Genomic DNA, 23,181 nt, shown 5'->3' with positions numbered 1-23,181 from the left:
CGTGTTATCCGTGTGTAAATAACTGTGGAACAGAAGCGTTCAGTTTTGTTTAGTTACTTCTGCTCTCCTCTTCAATCTTTATGCAAAGTGAGTATGTATGTCATATTAGGAGACAGACCTTCACACAACCACGTTAGTGCAGCACGAGGTGTGACGTAAGGCATGAGGCAATTTGGATAACCATCGCTGTTGTTGTGGGTACGTGTTCTGCATGATTGGTTGTAAAAAGACGTGAGGCGTTACGACTTTTTTTACGGCTGGGTAGGTTTGCGATTTCTGTAGACTGTCGTCTTCCCGTACCAAGAAAGGCTGCTACATATAACTACAAAGCCCGACTCACAAATGCATCGTTATTATTTGCTTTGATATTTGTTAGAGCAGTCGGTTGTAAATTATTTCTGCGTTCTTCTCTTGTTTTTTTTTTTTTAAACTAAACTAGATAACCTTTGTTATCGTTCTTGGTTCGTTTGCCTTTTTACATCAGTGTACACAGAGCAGCCATTTCGCAACAGTACAGACACCCTAACACACACCGCCGAATATGCCTAATTTTGGTGAAACGCGCCACAATGTCCCTCCGCCGATGTCTTGACCGCTATCAGCGCTAAAGCTCAGCATTACAATTGGTTGGAAACAGTTGCGTAGCCAGGTCGGTGAGTCGTAAAGGGAGGGGTGGTTGAGCCCCCCCCCCCCCCCCCACCTATCCACGTAATTTTACATTTGTATCTCGCAAAAAAATGTATCTCGCTATGCCTCCGGTTCACCTGTACGTATTTCGAAGGCTGTGGGTTCAGTTTAAAAAAAACCACAAATGTCCCCTACACTTTCCTTGCCCTAACTGACTGTTGTATTCATTCGCTCATGTCTAACAAAACAAAACGAGCCCCTCAAAAAGACTCCCTTTCTTCCGTGTGCATTTAGGTTAGTTTATGATGTTTAACGTTCCAAGGAGACTCGGACGATGGGAGACGCTGCGGACCAGGGTTCCGGATAATGTAGACCACGTGATGTTTTTCAACGAGCACTGACATCCCACATATACGAGCCTCTAGCACCTTGTCTCCGTCGAAATGCGATTGCCGCAACAGGGGTCGAACCCGCTACTTTCGGATCAGCAGCCGAGCACCGTAACCACTGGGCCACCGCGGCAACCGATGCTGAAACGCCCACGTCATCATCTCGAAACTCACCATAACTCGCTGCGCCGACTACCCTGTCCGGTGTGGATCCTTGCACTGCTGGCGGGAAGACGGACGCCCCGGATCGGTATCTCCTCTCCCCGCCTTATAGCCCGCATTGCTATTGACGTCAGCGCTGTCACCCCTCGGACGATCGCCCATAGTTGTGTACTCTTGACCACGTGCGCTCGCGGGCTCGTCTGGATCCTTCGAACGTCATTGGACAGCGGCTTTTGGGCTTCCCCCCCCCCCCCCCCGACATCTCACACCCTCCAGATCGACAATCTTGACTCCTATCGGGGACCACACAACACGTGCTTTAGATATTGGTCACCCTCGCACGCCGGACAGCGAACGAAGCGAGCATACAGTAAAGGCAAACAATGTCATGGCTAAGAAGTTTTGTGTTTCCTTTGTAAACTCACGCCGCTGTTCTTTCCGACCTTTACGCTGGGCGCAGCTATACCCCAAGAGTTCTGTCAACGGAGCTGTTTAAAAAATTAACCGCGCAAGCCCTCCGTACACATGGTTAACCAGCGCAGCTGAAACGGGCAGCCCCAGTTTTTATCACTAAGTTAATCTCGGCGGTTTATTAAAGGACCCCTGACACCAAAACTGAAACCTCGAGATCTTTGTGTTGTTTGACTTTCCTGTATACGGGGGCACATCTGACCGATTATTAGTGACGAACGTTGCCTTTAAGATATCTTAATTTGGTTTTAAAGTAAGCGTGAGTGCTCACTTGAGTTGGCTGCACCTTGCGACATCCTGGTACGACGTAGATAGAGGCCCCGTGTGACGTTCCACGAGTAAAGCAAGTATTGTGGACGTCACAGAAGGTTTGCGGGGCGCACGTGCACAATACGACGACTGGCACCCGGCGAGGCCTATTGTTCCGCACCCCTCTGGCTCTGTTGTCGGGCTGCTTTCGAGGTAGTTTTCGTGAGGGGACACGCGCTTAACAGGTTTAACCCATACCGAGGCACCCACATACTTTCAATTTCTACCGCGCGCGGGGCACCGATTTGAAAACCGCGCTGTCAACGTCACCACAGCTTGAGTGCACGTGGTCTTTGACGCTCCCCCGCATGGGGCGCCGGTTTCTTGTGGTTTTTAGGCGGGCGTTTTGAAGTGATGCTAAAATGGTCACAATTAACTACGCTAGAATTAGTTGTACGATACGCTAGAGCATTTACGATTTAATTTAGAGATTACCAGACACAAAGCTACAAATTACAGCAAAAAAGTCACCAACAAAAATTTCGCTGTCAGGGGTCCTTTAAAGTATTTCTCAGTCCAGCAAGCCGAGGATGCCACCCGCGTCCAAGGGCTTCGAGCCGTCACCTGACGCCATCATCATCGACGGAGAGTGGGACGGGACATGGGTTAATCCCCTCTTCCACCCACCTCGCCCGGACTTTTAATAAAGTTTATCCACTCACTCACTCAGTTATCGGTTACGACCGTACAGAAATCCTAAATGGTTTTGCCACCCTTGTGTTCCCTTCTTCATTTTTAGTGGACCAGTAGTGAGTAGTGGGACTTACCAAATTTCAGCGGTTCATACATTTTTGCACGCGGACGACTTCTTCATCTTTGTGGACTGGTGGTGAGTATTGAGGCTTGCCAACATTCTGTAGCACAGAGGCGCTAGGAGGTTTTGGGTACATAGGAAGGACGAAATTTGGTGCCTCCTACCTATATACAGCTAGGAGGATCTAGGTTTATACTTCGTCGTAGAAAGCGACAGCGCTAAATAAAACTGAATGTAAAAACACCTCGTACGGCATTCCTTACCTTTAAATATGTGAAGTCCAGATTTGAGTGATTCAATTGCATTTATTCGCGCATTTATTGGTTCATTTCAATACAAAAATGTTACGCAAAGGAACTTCTCGGTAATGGAGCCGGCACAGCAACACTGAGCAACAATGCAACTGAAAATGTTTAACATGAGCATGAAAGGAGAGCTAAAACACGTTTAGCGTACATTAAACATTGTACAATTACTGTCCCTCAATAAATTATCAGTTCCATTATATTGCCACTCGATTGCGACATTGAAGAATGCGAAGTCAAGCCAGTAAAGATGACTCTTTATTGGCTGAACGTGTGCCTAGAAAAAGAAGCCGCACTTGCACCGCAACAGCAGCGGCGACAACAATCGTCGGTCCTCGATAATCTGATCAGCACGTTGAACGCGTCGGCATTTATCTATCTGGCAACGCCCATTCCAGCACTATCGCTGGTCCTCGCGTATGTTCGAAAATAAAATCAACTGTCCGCTTCGTGCTCGTAATCTTATCAGAGCATTCCAAAACCGTCGCGAAGGTTCCCTATTCATTCTGACGTGGCCTTCGCACAGCAACAGTTTAGTTTGTGATACAAAATCGTCATCAACAGAAAGACGAGCACGCGTGTCAATGTACCTCTCTCAAGAAGCATCGTCCCTATGCTGCAAAAGGAACCTGAAAGCAACGAAAATAAGTCCCCATACGAAAAATACAAGAATCAAGTGAAAAATAAAGTTTCCCAAGTTCGCTCGCGCGCGAAAGAAAAGATGGCTTAAGGTGCGCTACATGGACGAACTCGGGATGTGCGCGGCGACGCTGAAAGTCCGTAATGCCGTCGGGGATGACCTCGTAGTGTCGAGCGCCAAAGCGTCGAAGCACAGCCTGAGGTACAGCGCAAGAAGTTTTTCACTGAGACCCAAAGGTCGGCAAAAAAATTGGAGCTCACTCAGACTCACTCAAGAAATATGTTTTGCTCTGAGGGTTCACTCGGACTCATACTCACCAAAATTTTTCTCAGCCGGACTCACTCGGACTCAAACTCACTAGCACATTACTCAGCCGTACTCACTCAGACTCAGACTCACGGCCTGACCTGAGTCTGAGTGAGCCTGAGTGAGTCGACTCATGAGTCCGTTAGCGTAAAATTAACTGTTTTGATCACGGTGTCAATGCTCTTTAATGCCAATATCTGACATAATCTATGCTCTAAGATACTTCATTTCATCTGTATCGTCACATACGAGTTATCAGTGGTTTCAATCCAGCAAGGACATTTTTATGAAATATGCGACTCACACGAAATATTTCTATCATGAACTTCCCGTAGAAGAGTTTGCGGGGGGAAGTCATGGCGCCTCCCACCCCCACCCCAACACACGCCTTTGATCAATAAATATTGAGATGACACGTAAACGCTAGGACGTTTAGATATATGTGAATAGACTCGAATATAAACTTCAGCCTATATAAGGCTGATAGTAATGCTGAACATGAGTAGATAGGACCATAGGTCGGCAATACCAGGTGGAGCTCACTCAGACTCACTCAAGAGATATATTTGGCGCTTAGGGTTCTCTCGTACACAGATTCACCAATAGTTTTCTCAACCGGACTCATTCGGACTGAGACTCACTAAAATTTTCCTCAGCCGGGCTCACTCGGAATCAAACTCACCAAATTATTACTCACCCGGACTCACTTAGACTCACGGCCCAATATGAGTCTGAGTAAGTCGACTCATGAGTGAGTTTGCTGACCTATGCTGAGACCAAGTTGGCGTATCGGAGTCCAGACCCAACCACTGTCACCGGGCTAGTAGTAGTAGTAGTAGTAGTAGTAGTAGTAGCCTGTATTCCACGTAACTTCGTCGGTGGTCATCGACAGCGCGCGATGGTCATAACAACGCGCGAAAGACCGCGAATCACACGGTTCGTAATATTGAACTGGCGGTCACTGATACCTCTGTTTTGCACATTGTAAAAAAAAAATGATTGCGAATAGCCTATCCCGACAGACATATCCGTGGCGGCCAGGAAGTACAATCTTCATGGCATCTACAGCAGGGAGCGCCAGTATTATCGCCATCTTGTTTTCGTGTTTTCCGACAGGTATTGCATTTACCTAGGTCTCGTTATACGCAATTGTCACCTTTTACGCTGCACCCATTAGCTGCTACGAGTCAGCAGCTTTCCCGGGCCTCCAAACTAGTATCTCTTCCAGCGCGTTATTCCAGATATGGAACGATTCGTTATCGTGCAGGTGATTGCGGCGAAAGATAATCTCGGTGTGGCGCATTCCCACGGGAAAGCTTTCTCGTCCCGTCAATGCCCTTAAGCTCGGCGTACACCCAATGACTAGCGCCAAAGTACGAAAACATTGTGTTCCGCTTCCCACAACATGCGGTCTAAGAAGCCGGTAGCTCGAGGGCGCGGGTTCGGCTCCCGGCCCCGGCGGCCACGTTTCGACGGGGGCGAAATGCAATGAGCGCCCGTGTACTTACATGTCGGTGGGCGTTCAACAACCCCGGATGCTCTATATCAACCTGGAGTGCCTGTACGGCGTGCCTCCTAATCATATTGCGGTTTTGACACGTAAAGCCCGATCAATTATTATTATGAAGCCGGTAGCTGAGCTCTGTGTACGCTGCATAGCAAAGGACTAAGCCACAACGCTGTGCTGCCTTGCACGAACTGCATAAATTGTAAAACGAACGCGAGTCACACGTGGCTTTCTGGGTTAGTTGGTTATATGCTTCAGAATGGGGCATAGCGCTAACACACACGGACGAGGAAGACACAACACCTGCAGCGCCTGTCCTGCTGTCTCTTCCTCGTCCGTGTGTGTCAGCGCTATGCCCCCTTGTGAAGCGAGTCATACGAACGCTCAAAAGCGAGAAAGTTACAGCGTTCCACAATATCTTACCTTTTCTTCAGTTTTGTCTTTTCTACATATCACAAACTTCATAAACGCTTAAATAAGCTTCGGCGCAACGCATATCTGTTGACCACGCCACTTGTTTTTTTGTTGTTGTTGTTGTTTTCGTTAGGCTGCGTTCTTTCCAATGTTGCTTATTGAAAGCCGCACCTCAAGACAACAAGAGATAGAAAAACTATCCAGCATCGCATTTATTTGTACTTATCGTCCGCCTCGGTGGTACAGTGGTTTTTACGCTCGGCTGCTCAACCGAACGTCGCGGCTTCGATCCCGGCACCGGCGGCCGCATTTCGATGGAGGCAAAATGCTAGAGGCCCGTGTACTGTGCGATGTCAGTGGACGTTAAAAGAACACCGGATGGTCGAAATTTCCGGAGCCCTCCACTTCGGCGCGCCTCATGTTCATATCCTGGTTTTGGCACGTAAAACCCAGCTATTATTATTATTATCTGTATTCATCCCTTATGATTAGTGTTTTTGGGAGGCAGCAGTTAAGGTAGTATCGCCGAATTTGTGGAGCCGGACTCGGTCGGAATGCTTACACCGCCCGTTGAATTCTCTCTCTTACCTTGTTCTCTCCCTCTCACAAACGCAGACACTCACAAATGCAGAAACAAGAGTTGACCTGCCATCTCTGAAATGTAAATTTTAAAAAAAATGAGACCCAGTTCCACCCCAAGTGAAAGCTGTATGAACTGCGGAGCATTGACTCACCTGTGTTTCCCTTGTGTTTTTTTATCTTGTGTTTATCTGCCCTTTTCTGTTCTTTTGTGTTCCTTTTGTTGTGTTCATCTTCTCTTTTCTGCTCTTATCGGGTGATTATGCGAAATTTTACATTTTTTTATGTTCTTGTCTTGTGATTGTCTCTTTCTTTTTTGCGATTATCAATTTTCTGTTCTGTTGTCACCTTCCTACTGTTTTTCCACTCTTTGCTGCTCCGACAACGGTGAGTCGAACTCCCGGCGCTGGCGTTTCGCATCCGCTTCTCTCTTCCGTACATCTGTGTTTAACTGCCGACCCTGACGTTCCGCTATCGCTTCGCTGGCTCGGTCAGACGAATTAGCTATTCGGCGATAGCGTTCACGGGCAAGCAAGCGCTCCCGTTCCAAACGCGCATCCTGCTCATCTTATACGTGCCAAAAATGGCACCAGCGTGACGGCAACTGGACACATGAGACGACGACATGGCGGTACCTTAAACTGCTCCGCAGGTAAAAAAAATTCGGAAACATTCAGGTGGGCAAAGACACTGCCTATATGTATCGAGATACAATACAAGATATCAAAACGCCAAGTATTTGAGATACACACACAATATACTTGCATAATAAATGTGCCCGATGCCAACGTTGCCATTAGTATGGCAATTTAATAGAATAACAGAATGCATTGCTGGGCTAGTTGGTTCATAATCTTCAAAACTGGATAGCGCGAAATAGACCAGGACATACGAAGGAACACAGGTGCACAGGACAGGCGCCTGTCCTGTGCATCTGTGTTCCTTCGTATGTCCTGGTCTATTTCGCGCTATCCAGTTTCGAAGAGTGTGGCAATTATCGCGAGGAGCGCTGAGTAGCACAGCGATCGTCCTGTGCAGTCTGCTTTTTTTTTTCGTTCTATGCGTTTGCGCTGCATCAGTCATGCCATTTGTATCTTATACGCCGATGCAGTAGTTGGTTCCGCATTACAGTTCCATTGCTTGGGTTATTGCAAGATTGCAGTTGTTTGCTTGCAAAGTTCTCTCCGACATTCATATATTTTCTTCTTGCGCTAAAGAACAGAACTGGGACACAGACGTGACGATAACATACTCCATCTGTTGGTTTCGTCCAGCGCAGTCGCCTTATCGTCTTTAGCGCGATAAGAAACTATGAAGAGCCGCCGAGTAGCCTAAATTATTCCTCCCTTGAAACCCTCTTCCATAAGTGGGCGTCCTTTATTTGGAGTATTTTCTGCTAATATGTGAGCATATTTTCATGGTTCCAACAGCAGTGTACATTGTCAGTGTACAAAAGCGTGTGGAGTAGGGAAGATTTATTAAAATCGACAGAGCTACGCTGGGCTATCGTCAACATTCCCCTGCCGTGATTACAAACGGCACAATGGCATGCTAATGCGTTGCGCATGCCATTCCCGTAAGTCTGCGGGATTTCAATAATAATTATGATAATAATATCTGGGGTTTATGCGCCAAAACCAGGATGTGATTAGGAGGCTCGCCGTAGTGGAGGGCTCCGGAAATTTCGACCACCTGGGGTTCTTTAACGTGCACTGGCATCGCGCAGTACACGGGCCTCTAGCATTTCACCTCCATCGAAACGCGGCCGCCGCGGTCGGGATCGAACCCGCGACCTTCAGGTCAGCAGCCGAGCACCGTAAGCTACACCATCGCGGCGAACGTCTGCGCGATTTCCGTACAATTTTACACGGAGCATATGCAGATTCCATACAAATTTTGTTATGATTCCGTAAAAATATCGCGGACGAGGTACGAAACTATTGGAATGCATACGGAATGTTTCAATACCATCAGCCTTTGGAGATCCTGCAACATTCCATTTCTGAATGTTTCGTGGAATTTCAGTAACACTTGTCGCGGATGCATATTCAACTTAAAAAGTAAACCTTTGGTAGGCTTTGTGTATTTATGTGTGTCAGAATGATTCGTTGAGTTGGAGTAAAATTGGTTGTGCGCGCATTTTTGTTCAAAAAAAAAGGTAAGCTTACGTCCACTCACGAAATCTTATATTTTTAAGCAGAGCTGTGATGATCGAGGTCGGCCATGTATCGTAGATAGAAAATTATCATCATCATGAATCGGCACGCACTCCATCACCACCCAAGTACTCAGTACAAATGGTTAGGAAGAGAAGCTGAAACGGGCGGCCCCTAATATCCATGTACAGTATAGTATAGTACGACATAGTGTAGTATATGTTAAAAAATAGCGGGACGCTTAACCTTCGCCTTAAGAGTTGAACGCGACAGCGATATCCGGCCCCATCCTCATCGTGCTCCATTTCGCTTGCGATTATGTTCAGTCGCCCGGTCTCACACACGCACACACTCGACATACCTATAGTAAAGTTTAAGGTTTCCGCCCTATTCAACAGCACTTTTATGACAACAGTGTACCCACTACGTATGTGTAAGAGAATGCGCGCACTAATGTGTATACCCTTTGTAATGGCTGGCATGCTTTAAACCAGCAGCAATTATGCGCGTGATACTTTTTCGAAGTCGCGATGCACCCGCTACCTGTTCGTCAGGGAATACGCGTAGTAATCTGTGTGCCTTTTGTATTGGGTGGCCGGTTTTAAAACCACCAACTCGTTATGCATTTCACATGGTGTGACGCCCGATGGCAATATACGCTTGCGCCCCGTTTTACAGCGATATTACATCTCGTACTGTTACACCTGTACACAGGACTCGTATGTTTGTGACGCATTAAAGTTAATTTCAGAGCAGTTCCAAGCAATGGAGTGGCTGTGTGGTAGAACACCTAATTGCCACACAGACGGCTTGGGTTTGATTCTCAGTCGAACCTAAGATTTTTTTATTACTTATTTTATTTGCATCTTTCTCGATTTTAGTCTAACTAGCACAGACTAAGGCTTCAGTGACCAGGAACGATTTATTTAAAAAAGGACGAATCACTGACGCCGAAGGGTCGCAACGGTCACAACAGCGAACGCCCACGGGACCTGGGAGCCTGACCGTGGAGCGCCGGAGGCGGCAGCCGCAGGAACCTGGTAACAGAAAGAAGCGACGACCTCGCTTTTGTCAGGCCAAAACACCATTATACCGCTAGTACCAGTAACGCCAGTACGAAATCCCGCCATATTATCAGATTTTGGAATGGAGGCATTTTAAGCCAATCGGAGAGGCCGTTGCGGCCCTCTGGGCCAATCCCATTTGGCTAATGGCAGAATTTGGCAATGTCCGAAATAGAACCCGCGTGGAACGCAGGGCTGCCGACACGCTCAGCGGAAGCTGGCCTTCGCACAGTGGCACTCTGTTCCAGCCCTTCTACCCGGAAGCCTTACAACATACGTTCTTCGCATAGTGAACAACGTTCAGCCACACAACATCGTTATTGTGTCCGCCTTGAGTGACGGCGAGACTACTAACAACGCTGGTATTTACCCGAAGGTTGGAAAATTTGAGCGAAAATTTGACCGTGCTTTATTCAATGTTGCTACCGCGCTCTTCGTACGGCTACGATAAAACGCAACCAAGATGGATGCAACCGGGCCACCATCCACATAAATTTCACGCCTTTGAAACTCATGATGGAAGTTGAACCGGGTGCTAGCTACGGCAAACGCGATACTGTTGGTGAAGCAAGTATTCCTGGCACTCTTTCAGCTCGGCCAGCAGCTATAGAGTTCCTAACAATGTTGACTAGAGGAAACTCTGGCGCTGCGATCGTTCAGCCACCGTGGAAATGCTGGGTAATTCATGGATTTGCCTTGTCTTCGTGCTTGCGGCTTCAAACGCACTTGTGGCTTGGTTTATTGTTGTGTTTTCGGGTTTATTTAAAAAAAACCTCGAAGTGAACCTCTTGAGCTGGTTGAAATGGTGAACCTAAAAGCATCAAGGTGGTGAAGTGGGATTGCTGAGCTATTGCTTAACTTCGTCTTGCGTCAAAGCGGCTGCAGGCCACACGAAGCCACACGGAGCCGAAAGAACGAAGGTTAGGCGAATCAATCTACTACTCATTGTTTCCGTGCTGGCTGAAGCACCATGCGTTGCAGCTTCCATAGACACGAGCGCCAGATTTCCCTCTAGTGTGCCATTATGAAACTCTGTGCCAGTAGCAACTCTTATAACGACGTTGATAACACACCAAATGGTATCTGTTTATCGGTTTCAGCACAAGACGGGAACGACGACGTTGCGCTATATAGATATCACACTACCTAAGTTATAAAAAAGATAGTTCGCTTCTGGTAGACAAGAATCAAACAAGCCACAATTTTGATTCGCGGCGGACAAAATGTGCCCCGTAACTGCCAGCCAAATATTATGCTAATAATATTAGTTCATATAACGATGCTCATAATATGAGCATATATTTGTTCATACAGCAATTATCCACGTTTAACCACTTTGCCGCGGTTAAACTAGTTTAAATCAAGTTTATCGAGCGATATAGCTCGTGAACCTCAAGGTTGGACGGTGTTGATGAATACGTTCCTTCACATGTGCCTCGTACCCACACTGGGGGATTGGCCAAGAATTGTTCGTGTGAACTTTTAAATATGTCGAGTGTTAGCTAATGAATAAACATAAAAGAAATGACACCACATAAAGGAAATAGCGCAATAATTATTTCCATTCAGACCATACATATAGATGTTTATCCTAACGAGAAACTAGAATAATGGAATTAATGTGCAACCCAAAGCTTTCTTCTTTCAATAATTGATTCATTACCACTATAAGAATACTTCAACAAGTAGGAATTTAAATCGTATTCGTTTTGTTTCGTTAAGCCGTTAAGCTTATCCCCATACTAGCAAATGGAATATAATTAATTGTTTTGCTGTGTAATATATAGCGGCGACACGACAAAAAAATAATGCTCTATCGATTCTATTTCTAAACTAACCTTCCCCAGGCTTCACAACTGTGGAGCTGAATTCAGCGCAGCATTCAGACGTAGACAATTTTTTTACTAAGGAAGCAAAATCAAGAAACCTAAGCTGGGCTAAATGTCACGGCAACGTAAAGCACAGCCGTCTTTCACTTTGAAAGTCCAGCGCTAATGTCGTTCATGTGCAGCAGTTGGCGAAGTTCTCAATCCTGCGCTATATGCAGTTCCACTACTGGGAAACCTGAGCAAGCGCGTAGCACGGACGCCCAGCGATTCCCGTTCGTAGAGTTCCCACCGCTCCGTTTACCAAAGCTTCGATGACGCCAATGTTTGAGGTAAGCATGTAGGGTTTTCCCGGCACGAGTAAAATCTTGTTCGGGAGATTCGCAAACTCGGTGTTCGACATGCGCGCTACTTTTCGGTGCGCTCTATCGACTTCGTGCTTGTTACGACAGTTCAGATACGTGTCGCCTGCAGTGAATTCCGTCAGCTTGCCTTGCCCCTTCTGATGGAGCGACGAAGGCGTCGGAAAAGCGCCGGTAGAAGGAGCAATCGCACGCTTGGCGAGACGGTGGCGCACTCTCTTGCGCGGCGCGGGTGTCAGCTGCATGTGTCCGAAGCGTTTAATTCTAGTGATTTGAAGTTAATTATTGTGATCACTTCTTAGTTATTTCTGTTAGTTACATTATTTTAGACCTTGTTCGTTTATTTTAACCCGGTTTTGAGCATTGCTAGCATGGTTTTAGGCCTGTATTGACCAATTGATTCGGAGCGTAATCACGACACATGCGGTCTACATATAGACGGCAAGCCGTCTCATTTTAATATTTTGATTACCATATTTGATCGTCATTATTGACATATTTACCATATCTGATTACCATATTTGAGTACCATATTTGATCGCCATATTTTGGTTACAAATATTTTAAGTGCTACGCACTAACAATATTTGTAACCAAAATATGGCGATTGTTCATTGTAAGGTGCCCTCACGAAATCAGTTTCGAATGGAAAAAGAGGCAAATCCTGCGCCCATTTGAATCAAACAGAGCCAGATCCAGTCAACCAGCGCTGCGTCAACACCTCGTCACCAAACCAACCAACGTGGCTACATCTATTTTCTGTGTAATTTGTGACCTAACTTTTTTGCTGTTGTGCTTGAACTTCACAGTTACCGTAGGACACAATATTCCAGCGCAAAGCTAAAATAGACAGACTATGAGGCCGACTTTTCTATTCTTGCCTACCCCTTCATTTTTCTTCACGATTTTCCGCAATGCACTATCATGTCCTTCTTTCGCTCCAAGACGGCATACTTCAAAATGGAATCCAACGGAAGTGAAGATATTGGGCGCCGATATCTTCCTTCAAGAAGAAGTGATCCCAAATGGTACAACCTAAAACTATCTGAGAATAAGCCACAAGGATGAGGAGCTTGAGACATTTAGCAGCATTCAACAGATGAAAATAGCAAGAAAATTCCGGCACATCCCACGCATTGTGGGAATCGATTTCATCTGAAGCAGTCAGCGAGTAGCTGCCTACCCTCTAAGAGAAAGAAACAGTATGTGTGACTCTATTCGGAGAGTTCTGACTTGCCAGGTATACGACTCTATTTAAGAGGCACGGTGACTCTCTTGGTGGGTCAGAGTCGGCGCGCTCTAGGAGAGTACCCCGACCCTCTAGGAAGAGTGGAAAGACTCTTATTGGAAGGATCGCATTACCACCTATGAGGGAGTCAGACGACTCTTGCCGGTAACACTTCCGCGGGGGTCAAATGACCCACACCGAAGCGTCAAGCCACTCCACAACTATTTTAAGTTACTCAGTTGACCCATGCTCTACTTTTGCGTGACTGCTGTTGGAAACGGTAAACTATTCATTTTCAGCAAGTCCAATAATACTTACCGTTGTGCTCAGCGACTGCAAAAAAAAAATGAATAGTTCAATTTTAGCACTATTTTAATGAAACTCGTCAAAAGAACACACCTTTTGCAGCAGAGTAATCTAGAAAGCGCGAAAAGATGGTCTGTGATTTCCAATTAGGCAGTTGAAGTATTCCTTACATGCTTGTATGAGTGTAGCCAACTAAAATGTGTGAATGTGACGTGCATAGCGTCATATGGTGCAAAATAAACAGCGGAAATCGGCATCATGCTTCCATATTTATTTCTTATGATTATGAATAAATCAAAAAGTGATGACGGCTGGAGGCACCAGACTTGTGACTTGCTATGTTGTCGCTACTGTTCAGCGTGCGCAGCCACGAAAAATTGTATCTGAAAAGTGGAACGTGATGAGCAAACGCAGTTGTAGTAAGAGTTTGCAAAACCATTCACAATAAGTAGATTACACAGACATTAGGAAACCTCATAACAAAACAAGAAATGCAAACAGGCATGGTAAGGAACCAAGTTTTTCGCCGTTGTCGTGTAAAATACAACTTGCAAATAGTAGCTTTTGTAACACGTCACTTGGCGACAAACTTGCAACACAAGATGATGTAAGCCTCTTTTAAACAACAAACGAAATTGGTTTAGGCTCCTTTGCGAGGGTGCCGCTCACCTCTTTTCCTACGTCGTGTTGTCCAATCAAAGTAAATGTAGGACCGACTGCCTCGTTGACAGGGCGAACGCCGCTGTTGATTTTCCCATCGCGAGAGGTGAGGCGCCAGACCATAGCGACACCTTCGTTTCCCTGAGTGTGGCTGTCAAGTGGAGTGAAGAGGCGCGAGAAGCGATCCGGAATTCTAGGAATAACCAGCACACACACACATTGATTCTTTCTATTTAAAACTACCCTTTGTTTAACGCGCTGTTAATGTGCGCAAATCTGACGCGTGTGTTTCGTTTTAAATAATTTCACAACGAAAACAAATTTTCACGTAAAATGCAGCGGGAACATCGTTTCGCAATAGGCACTGCCTATGCACGAATGAAAGCACTTCTTTTCCGAGAAATCGCTTCAAAACTTGCTTTCAGAATTTGCTTTCAGTCCGGCTTTGCGCCGGCATATTCCAACACCTAAGCGCATCCTCCGGAAATCAGGGGCACGTCGTGAGCGGTTACTGACCGCATGTTTTACAAATGTAACCAGTCCATAAATACTCAGATAAGTACATTGAGTACGAGCGCCCGAACAACACCCAGCGCGCGCGGACGCCGTCTACGTCGAGATCAGACATGTCATGTGCTATAGAATTGCCGCACATAACTCCCACAGTCACGTACACTCATTGGATCCTGTTACAACGTCAAAGGTCATCGCATATGTAGTCAAACCACGAAAACAGCAAACATAAACGAGGAAAAAGAGTGCACGGTGGCAGCCGCAACGACGCGCGTCGTCGAAAGTCTCGAGCTTTTCACATTATCAGCGAGGTGTGTCCAACCTAAGTGACTACCGCGTACGCGCTGGAACCATCGTACCATATATCCATCTTAAACTACCGCCTTTTAGCCAACAAAACGCATCATATATAGCGCGTCTAAGTGTTCTGTAGACAGACTTCTTTCTTTCTCAGTTTCATACGCGGAGAAGCAGGCTGCACACTCAATGCCCATCGAAATGTTATTATGGAGCAGTCTAAAGTGTATCTCAAAACATCTCGCACCTTTAGCAGTGCATACACAATGTGCGATCAGCAAACAATGACTCTTGATAATTATTGGCATCGCTCATTTTATGGGACCCTAATTGTACAGCAACGCGCATAACAGTGTCAACTCGTTAACTGACAATTTTAGTTGGGGGTCCGCAACAGCCCCACGGATGCAGGCTGCTGTTAAAAATGGCTGGTAGCCGACTTCCACAGAGCTTCGGCAGACTCCCAGCTAAAGCTGTATAATTAGTACCTAAGCAGTACACTCACCGTTAACAGGCGCGCGTTGTCCGTGTCCGCGGCTACATAAATACTCCGCCCTCCAAGCGTCACTTCGAGCACGCAGCCTGGCGACACCGCCACCGAAGATGCGCATGTTCGCTCGAACACAAAACTGCAAGACTGGCAACTGACGCAACCCGCGCAACCAACGCAACGCATTCCGAAATACCGAGAAGACAGAGAGGAGGTGAAGGTGCCGCGCGCAGCCCGGCTCTGTCGGCGGGCCATGGCGCCACAACGGCGCCGAACGGCAAATGCGCGATATGTACGGCGTTTACGGCGGCGCCTTCATCACGGAAGCCAATCGAAACGCGTTTCACGAGAGTCTAGTGACGCCTTCAGAAATGCTAACTCTCTTTTTCTGCTTCCACCTTCCAGAAGGGGTCCATACCCGAAGAGAGTAACGGTGCCGTGACCCTCTTTTGACACTTTTTTTCGTTATAGTGTATGCCGCGGTAACTTTTGCGACTTCGGAATGTTTCGACGAATTTTAATCAAGTTGAATCGGTTACACTATCGCCAAAAATTGGTAGCGGGAATGGCATTTCTGCGTGTCGTCCGTAGTCAAACTAGCACAGGCGAAGGCTTCAAAAAACAGGAATGATTTATTTAAAAAGAACGAATCACGGACGCCGAAGGGTCGCAACGGCCACAACAGTGAACGCCCACGGAACCTGGGAACCTGACCGTGGAGCGCCGGAGGTGGGAACCGCAGGCGGGAACACAGAGAAGCGACGACCTGGCTTTTGCCAGGCCAAAACACCATTATACCGCTAGTGCCAGTAACACCAGTACAAAATTCCGACATATTGTCAGATTTTGGAATGGAGGCATTTTAAGCCAATCGGAGAGGCCGTTGCGGCCCTCTGGGCCAATCACATTTGACTAATGGCGGAATTTGGCGATGTCCAGAATAGAACCCCCGTCGAACGCGGGGCTGCCGACACGCTTAGCGGAAGCCGGCCTTCGCATTGTAGCACTCTGTCCCAGCCCGTCTACCCGGAAGCCTTACAACATACGTTCTTCGCAAACTGAACAACGTTCAGCCACACAACACCGTTATTGTGTCCGCCTTGAGTGACGGCGAGACTACTATCAACGCCTGTACTTACCCGAAGGTTGGAAAATTTGAGCGAACGTTGCACCGTGTTCTATTCAAAGTCGCTACCGCGCTCTTCGTACGGCTACGATAAAACGCAACCAAGATGGATGCAGCCGCGCCAACAACCACATCCATTTCATGCCTTTTGAAATTCACGATGAAATTTCAACCGGGTGCCGGCGACGGGACACGCGATACTGTTGGTGAAGCATGTATTCCCAGCACTCTTTCAGCTAGGCGAGTAGCTATAGAGTTTCTAACAATGCTGACTAGAAGGAACTCTGGCGCTGCGATCGTCCAGCCACCGGGGAAATTATGGGTAGTTCATGGATTTGCCTATAGTCTTCGTGCTTGCGACTTGAAACGCACTTTTGGCTCGGTTTATTGTTGTGGTTTGGCGTTTGTTTCAAAAAAAAAAAAAAACTCGAAGTGAACCTCGCGAGCTGATTGAAATGGTGAACCTGAAAGGATCAAGGTGGTGAACTGGGATGGCTGAGCTTTTGCTTAACTTCGTCTTGCGTCAAAGCGGCTGCAGGCCACACGCAGCCACACAGAGACGAAAGAGCGAAGCTTGGGCGAATCCATGTTCTACCCACTGTTCCCATGCTGGCTGAAGCGCCATGCGTTGCAGTTCCCATAGACACTAGCGCCAGATTTCCATCTAGTGTACTATTGTGAAACTCTACGCCAGCAGCAACTCTTATAACCACGTTGATAACACACCAAATGGTATCTGTTTATCGATATGAGCTCAACATGAGAACGACGACGTTGCGCTTTAAGATATCACACTGCCTAAGTTATAAAAAAGATGGTTCGCTTCCGGTAGACAAGAATCAAACAAGCCACAATTTTCATTCGCGGCGGACAAAATGTGCCCCGTAACTGCCAGCCAAATATTATGTTAACAATATTTGTTCATATAACGATGCTCATAATATGAGCATATATTTGTTCATACAGCAATTATCCACTTTTACCCACTTTGCTGCGGTTAAACTAGTTTAAATCAAGTTTATCGAGCGATATAGCTCGTGAACCTCAAGGCTGGACGGTGTTGATGAATACGTTCCTTCACATGTGCCTCGTACCCACACTGGGGGATTGGCCAAGAATTGTTCGTGTGAACTTTTAAATATGTCGAGTTTTAGCTAATGAATAAACATAAAAGAAATGACACCACATAAAGGAAATAGCGCAATAATTATTTCCATTCAGACCATACATATAGATGTTTATCCTAACGAGAAACTAGAATAATGGAATTAATGTTTTACTTGTATATAGCATTGGTCAGTGTTTCTTGTAGTGCATGAATCCCATAACACTGTACGCGGGAGGTCGCGCCGGCTCGCGATGTGCTCTTGTAAAACTGAACGATCTGAAGTTGTCGATACATTAAAAAAAATTGGGGGACGCTTAAGCTTCGCCTTTAAGAGTTCAACGCAATAGCGATATCCTGCCCCTAGTGCGCACTTCGAACACCACGAGTGTGTAACAGAATGCGCGGAATAAGGTGTGTGCCTTATGTAATGGGTAGCATGCTTTAAACCAGGAGCAATTATGCACGAGAACCTTTTTCGAAGCTGCGATGCACCCACTAGGTGGTCTTAAGGGAATACGCGCAGTAATGTGTGTGCCTTTTGTAATGGGTGGCTGTCTTTAAACCACCAAGTCGTTGTGATATTGACGTGGTGTGACGCCCTATGGCAATGTAGGCTTGTACGACGCAATATTACTGCCATATTACATCTCGTACTGTGACATCGGTATACAGGACGCGTATTTTTGGGATGCATGAAAGTTACTTTCAGTGCAGCTCCAAGCAGAGGCGTGGCTGTGTGGTAGAACACCTGCTTGACACGCAGACGGCCTGGGTTCGATTCTCACTCGGACCAAACATTTTTATTATTTATTTTATTTGCAGCTTTTTTCGATTTTTCGGTCACGGACAAGATGATGATTTTTCGCTCACAACCAACGGTGCCGACGCCGACGGCGGAATTTCTGCGATACGAGCTCTTTAACGCTATCGCGTTAATAGGGCCTCTATCCTTTGTCAGCAAAGCGCTGTTACTAATTGTGCGAGCGACGTTTCAATCATTCGAGGACGCGTCTGCTCCACGCCTTTCGTGTAGCGAACGCTTTCCACGCCGTCCTTCGCCAGTGTGTTGGTTTCATAGCCAGCGCTGCGCCGCTTGTTTTTGTATGTTTGTTGATAGGTGGCAGCACACTGAAAGCGATTTGCTCGTTGACAGATCTGAGAGCGAAATGTTCTCCGCGCCTAGACCACCTAGACCGCCCAGACGTCTCTGTAATTGTAAACGTGCTGACGCGGAGTGGTCGAAGTTGTTCGACGGAGGAAATTCTTCAGATTGCTTTCAGCAGTGATGTTGAAAGAAACCATCTTGACGACGAGGATTTTTCACTGGACGTAGAAGACTGAAAACATCGAGAGTGACAGCGACGATGAACGATGAGCTGCTGCTAACTCACGAGGAACGAGTTGCACTTCACGTCCCCTCGTGCGTTAATGTTCTTTCACGCTCGTAAGTCACTTTGATTGTATGTAATGTATGATATCCTTGAGCGAGATGAGAATAAAAGCATAGTCCATCTTGTGCATTGCACGTGCTGATCGAACCTGGAACATGCGAGTGAAGTGAATTGCACACGGCTAGAGTCTCAGCATGGCTGTGACACAAGCGCTACTGAATGGGATGTTAAATGCTTGTGTTCCGTTGAAGACGTAACTCCACGTTCCCAACTGCGCAAGTAATGACGACAGCGTATTATGTTTGCAAACCATCACCACGTTAAACGTGCGGTCCCGTGCAGCAGCGATGGCGCTACTCGCTGGCAGCCTACTACTGCGGCAAATCCGTCAGGCAGGCTCGGTACGTACTACCTCGGAGTGCCGTTCAGCTCATACGTCAATTCTAGTTCATGCAGTTTCATGTAGCACACACAGGATTTCGAAAAGCATCGTTATGCACGGAAACGGAGCTGAAATATAACCTTTCACGCCGCAGCAAATAATTAGGTGGCGAGTACTTAGCACTTTCCATGGTTTGGGAAAGTATTTTAGTCTCATATCCAATTCAGCGCAGCTCATTACTTCATCCGGTGAAAGTGGCACGGGCCGTACGTCCGCACGTACTATCTGTTGCTATGCTAACAGACGAGTTGACCCTCCTCCTGGCGCCATCTTGAAAAGCACGGCGCGCCACCTATAGCTCGTGGGCATTGCGAATAGACGGCAAGCCGTCTCATTTTAATATTTTGATTACCATATTTGATCGTCATATTTGACATATTTACCATATTTGATTCCCATATTTGAGTACAATATTTGATCTCCATATTTTCGTTACAAATATTTTTAGTGCTACGCACTTAAATATTTGTAATCAAAATATGGCGATTGTTCATTGTAAGGTGCCCTCACGAAATCAGTTTCGAATGGAAAAAGAGGCAAATCCTGCGCCCATTTGAATCAAACAGAGCCAGATCCAGTCAACCAGCGCTGCGTCAACACCTCGTCACCAAACCAACCAACGTGGCTACATCTATTTTCTGTGTAATTTGTGACCTAACTTTTTTGCTGTTGTGCTTGAACTTCACAGTTACCGTAGGACACAATATTCCAGCGCAAAGCTAAAATAGACAGACTATGAGGCCGACTTTTCTATTCTTGCCTACCTCTTCATTTTTCTTCACGATTTTCCGCAATGCACTATCATGTCCTTCTTTCGCTCCAAGACGGCATACTTCAAAATGGAATCCAACGGAAGTGAAGATATTGGGCGCCGATATCTTCCTTCAAGAGAAGTGATCCCAAATGGTACAACCTAAAACTATCTGAGAATAAGCCACAAGGATGAGGAGCTTGAGACATTTAGCAGCATTCAACAGATGAAAATAGCAAGAAAATTCCGGCACATCCCACGCATTGTGGGAATCGATTTCATCTGAAGCAGTCAGCGAGTAGCTGCCTAGACTCTAAGAAAAAAAACAGTATGTGTGACTCTTTTCGGAGAGTTCTGACTTGCCAGGTATACGACTCTATTTAAGAGGCACGGTGACTTTCTTGCTGGGTCAGAGTCGGCGCGCTCTAGGGGAGTACCCCAACCCTCTAGGAAGAGTGGAAAGACTCTTATCCGAAGGATCGCATTACCACCTATGAGGGCGTCAGACGACTCTTGCCGGTAACACTTATGCGGGGGTCAAATGACACACACCGAAGCGTCAAGCCACTCCACAACTATTTTAAGTTACTCAATTGACCCATGCTCTACTTTTGCGTGACTACTTTTGGAAACAGTGAAGTATTCACTTTAAGCAAGTCCGATAATACTTACCGTTGTGCCCAGCGACTGCAAAAAAAAAGAATAGTTCAATTTTAGCATTATTTTAATGAAACTCGTCAAAATAACACACCTTTTGCAGCAGAGTAATATAGAAAGCGCGAAAAGATGGTATGTGATCTTCAATTAAGCAGTTGAAGTAATCCTTATTTACATGCTTCTCTGAGTATAGCCAACTAAAATGTGGAACTGTGACGTGCATAGCATCACAAGGTGCAAAATAAACTGCAGAAACCGGCATCATGCTTCCTTATTTATTCCTTATGATTATGAATCAATCAAAAAGTGATGACTGCTGGAGGCATCAGACTTGCGACTTGCTATTTTGTCGCTACTCTTCAGCGTGAGCAGCCATGCAAAATTGTATCTGAAAAGCGGAACGTGATGAGAAAACGCAATTGCAGTAAGAGTTTGCAGAACCATTCGCAATAAGTGGATTACACAGACATTATGAAACCTCACAACAAAACAAGAAATGCAAACAGGCATGGTAAGGAATGAAGTTTTTCGCCGTTATCGTGTAAAATTCAACTTGCAAATAGTAGCTTTTGTAACAAGTCACTTGGCGACAAACTTGCAGCACAGGATGATGTGAGCCTGTTTTAAACAACAAACGAAATTGGTTTAGGCACCTTTGCGTGATTGCCCTCTCACCTCCTTTCCTACGTCGTGTTATCCAGCCATAGGAAATGTAGGACCGACTGCCTCGTTGACAGGGTGAACGCCGCTGTTGATTTTCCCATCACGAGAGGTGAGGCGCCAGACCATTACCGGCGAGGCGTGTCCAACCTTAGTGACTACCGCGTGCACGCTGGAACCATCGTACTATATCTCCGTCTTAAACTACCATCTTTTAGCCAACAAAAATCATTATATGTAGCGCGTCTAAGTGTTCTGTAGACAGACCTTTTTTTTTTCAGGCTCACACGCGCAGAAGCATGCTGCACACTCAATGTCCATGGAAATGTTATTATGAAGTAGTGTAAAGCGCATCTCAAAACATCTAGCACCTTCAGCAGTGCATAAACAATGTGCGATCAGCAAACAATAACCCTTGATAATTGTTGGCATCGCTCATTTTATGGGAGCTAATTGTACAGCAACACGCATAATGGTGTTACCTGGTTAACTGACAATTTTAGTTGGGGGTCCGCAACGGTCCCGCGGGAGCAGGCTGCTGTTGGAAATGGCTGGTAGCCGACTTCCGCAGAGCTTCTCCAGACGCCCAACTAAAACTGTATAATTAGTACCTACGAAAGCAGTACACTCACCGTTAACAAGCGTGCGTTGTCCGTGTCCGCAGCTACATGAATATTCCGCCCTCCAAGCGTCACTTCGAGCACGCAGCCTGGCGACACCGCCACCGAAGAAGCGCATGTTCGCTCGAACACAAAACTGCAAGGCTGGCAACTGACGCAACCCGCGCAACCAACGCAACGCATTCCAAAATACCGAGAAGACAGAGAGGAGGTGGAGGTGCCGCGCCAACCCGGCTCCGTCGGCGAGCCATGGCGCTAAAACGGCGCCGAACGGCAAACGCGCGATATGTACGGCGTTTACGGCGGCGCCTTCATCACGGAAGCCGATCGAAACGCGTTTCACGAGAGTCTAGTGACTCCTTCAGAAATGCTAACTCTCTTTTTCTGCTTCCGCCTTCCAGAAGGGGTCCAATGTATACCTGAAGAGAGTCACGGTGCCATGACCCTCTCTTGACACTTTTTTCCTGATAGTGTATGCCGCGTCTTTTGTGTGTGTGTGTGTGTGTGTGTGTGTGTGTGTGTGTGTGTGTGTGTGTGTGTGTGTGTGTGTGTGTGTGTGTGTGTGTGTGTGTGTGTGTGTGTGTGTGTGTCTGTGTGTGTGTGTGTGTGTGTGTGTGTGTGTGTGTGTGTGTGTGTGTGTGTGTGTGTGTGTGTGTGTGTGTGTGTGTGTAATTTGAGTATTCTTGGACATATCGAAGGCTTACCAGGCACGCGGAGTTCACTGGTGTCTTAAAGGGGCCCTGCAACACTTTTTGAGCAGGGTCAAAAAGCGCTGCCAATCGGTAGTCGAGGCTCCCAAGAACACGCGAGCCAAATATTATAGCGAAGCGAGCGGCCTGGACTTTACAATAAATTCTCAAAGTCAGCTGAAAATCGCTCCCTCTTCTCTCGACAAATGATGTATTAGTCCGCAATATATGACGCGATTGTCGCCAGTTCCACCATTGGCTGATGTTTTAATCACGATAACACGCGCATTATTACCTTAGTTGTTAATTTTGAGTTCAATAAGTACATAATATGTATGTTTATATTGTGTTATACCCTTAAAACACCGAACA

The 23,181-nt window shown here is 46.4% G+C and overlaps 1 protein-coding gene across 1 annotated transcript in view; it reads right to left on the bottom strand.

Moving 5' to 3' along the window:
- Positions 1-9,545: 9,545 nt before the first annotated feature.
- Positions 9,546-23,181, bottom strand: part of LOC119405643 (sphingomyelin phosphodiesterase-like) — a 44,148-nt gene continuing 30,512 nt past the window's right edge. Inside the window, exon 8 of the mRNA XM_049419470.1 lies at positions 9,546-9,656. Coding sequence (XP_049275427.1) covers positions 9,561-9,656 — 96 coding nt within the window. The 3' untranslated portion in view covers positions 9,546-9,560. The remainder of the gene's footprint in view (positions 9,657-23,181) is intronic.

The sequence above is a fragment of the Rhipicephalus sanguineus genome, chromosome 9 (assembly GCF_013339695.2).
Source record: "Rhipicephalus sanguineus isolate Rsan-2018 chromosome 9, BIME_Rsan_1.4, whole genome shotgun sequence".
NCBI classification, from domain to species: Eukaryota; Metazoa; Arthropoda; class Arachnida; order Ixodida; family Ixodidae; genus Rhipicephalus; species Rhipicephalus sanguineus.
The sequence above is the reverse complement of the archived record's forward strand: the minus strand, read 5'-3'. Positions and strand labels throughout refer to the sequence as shown.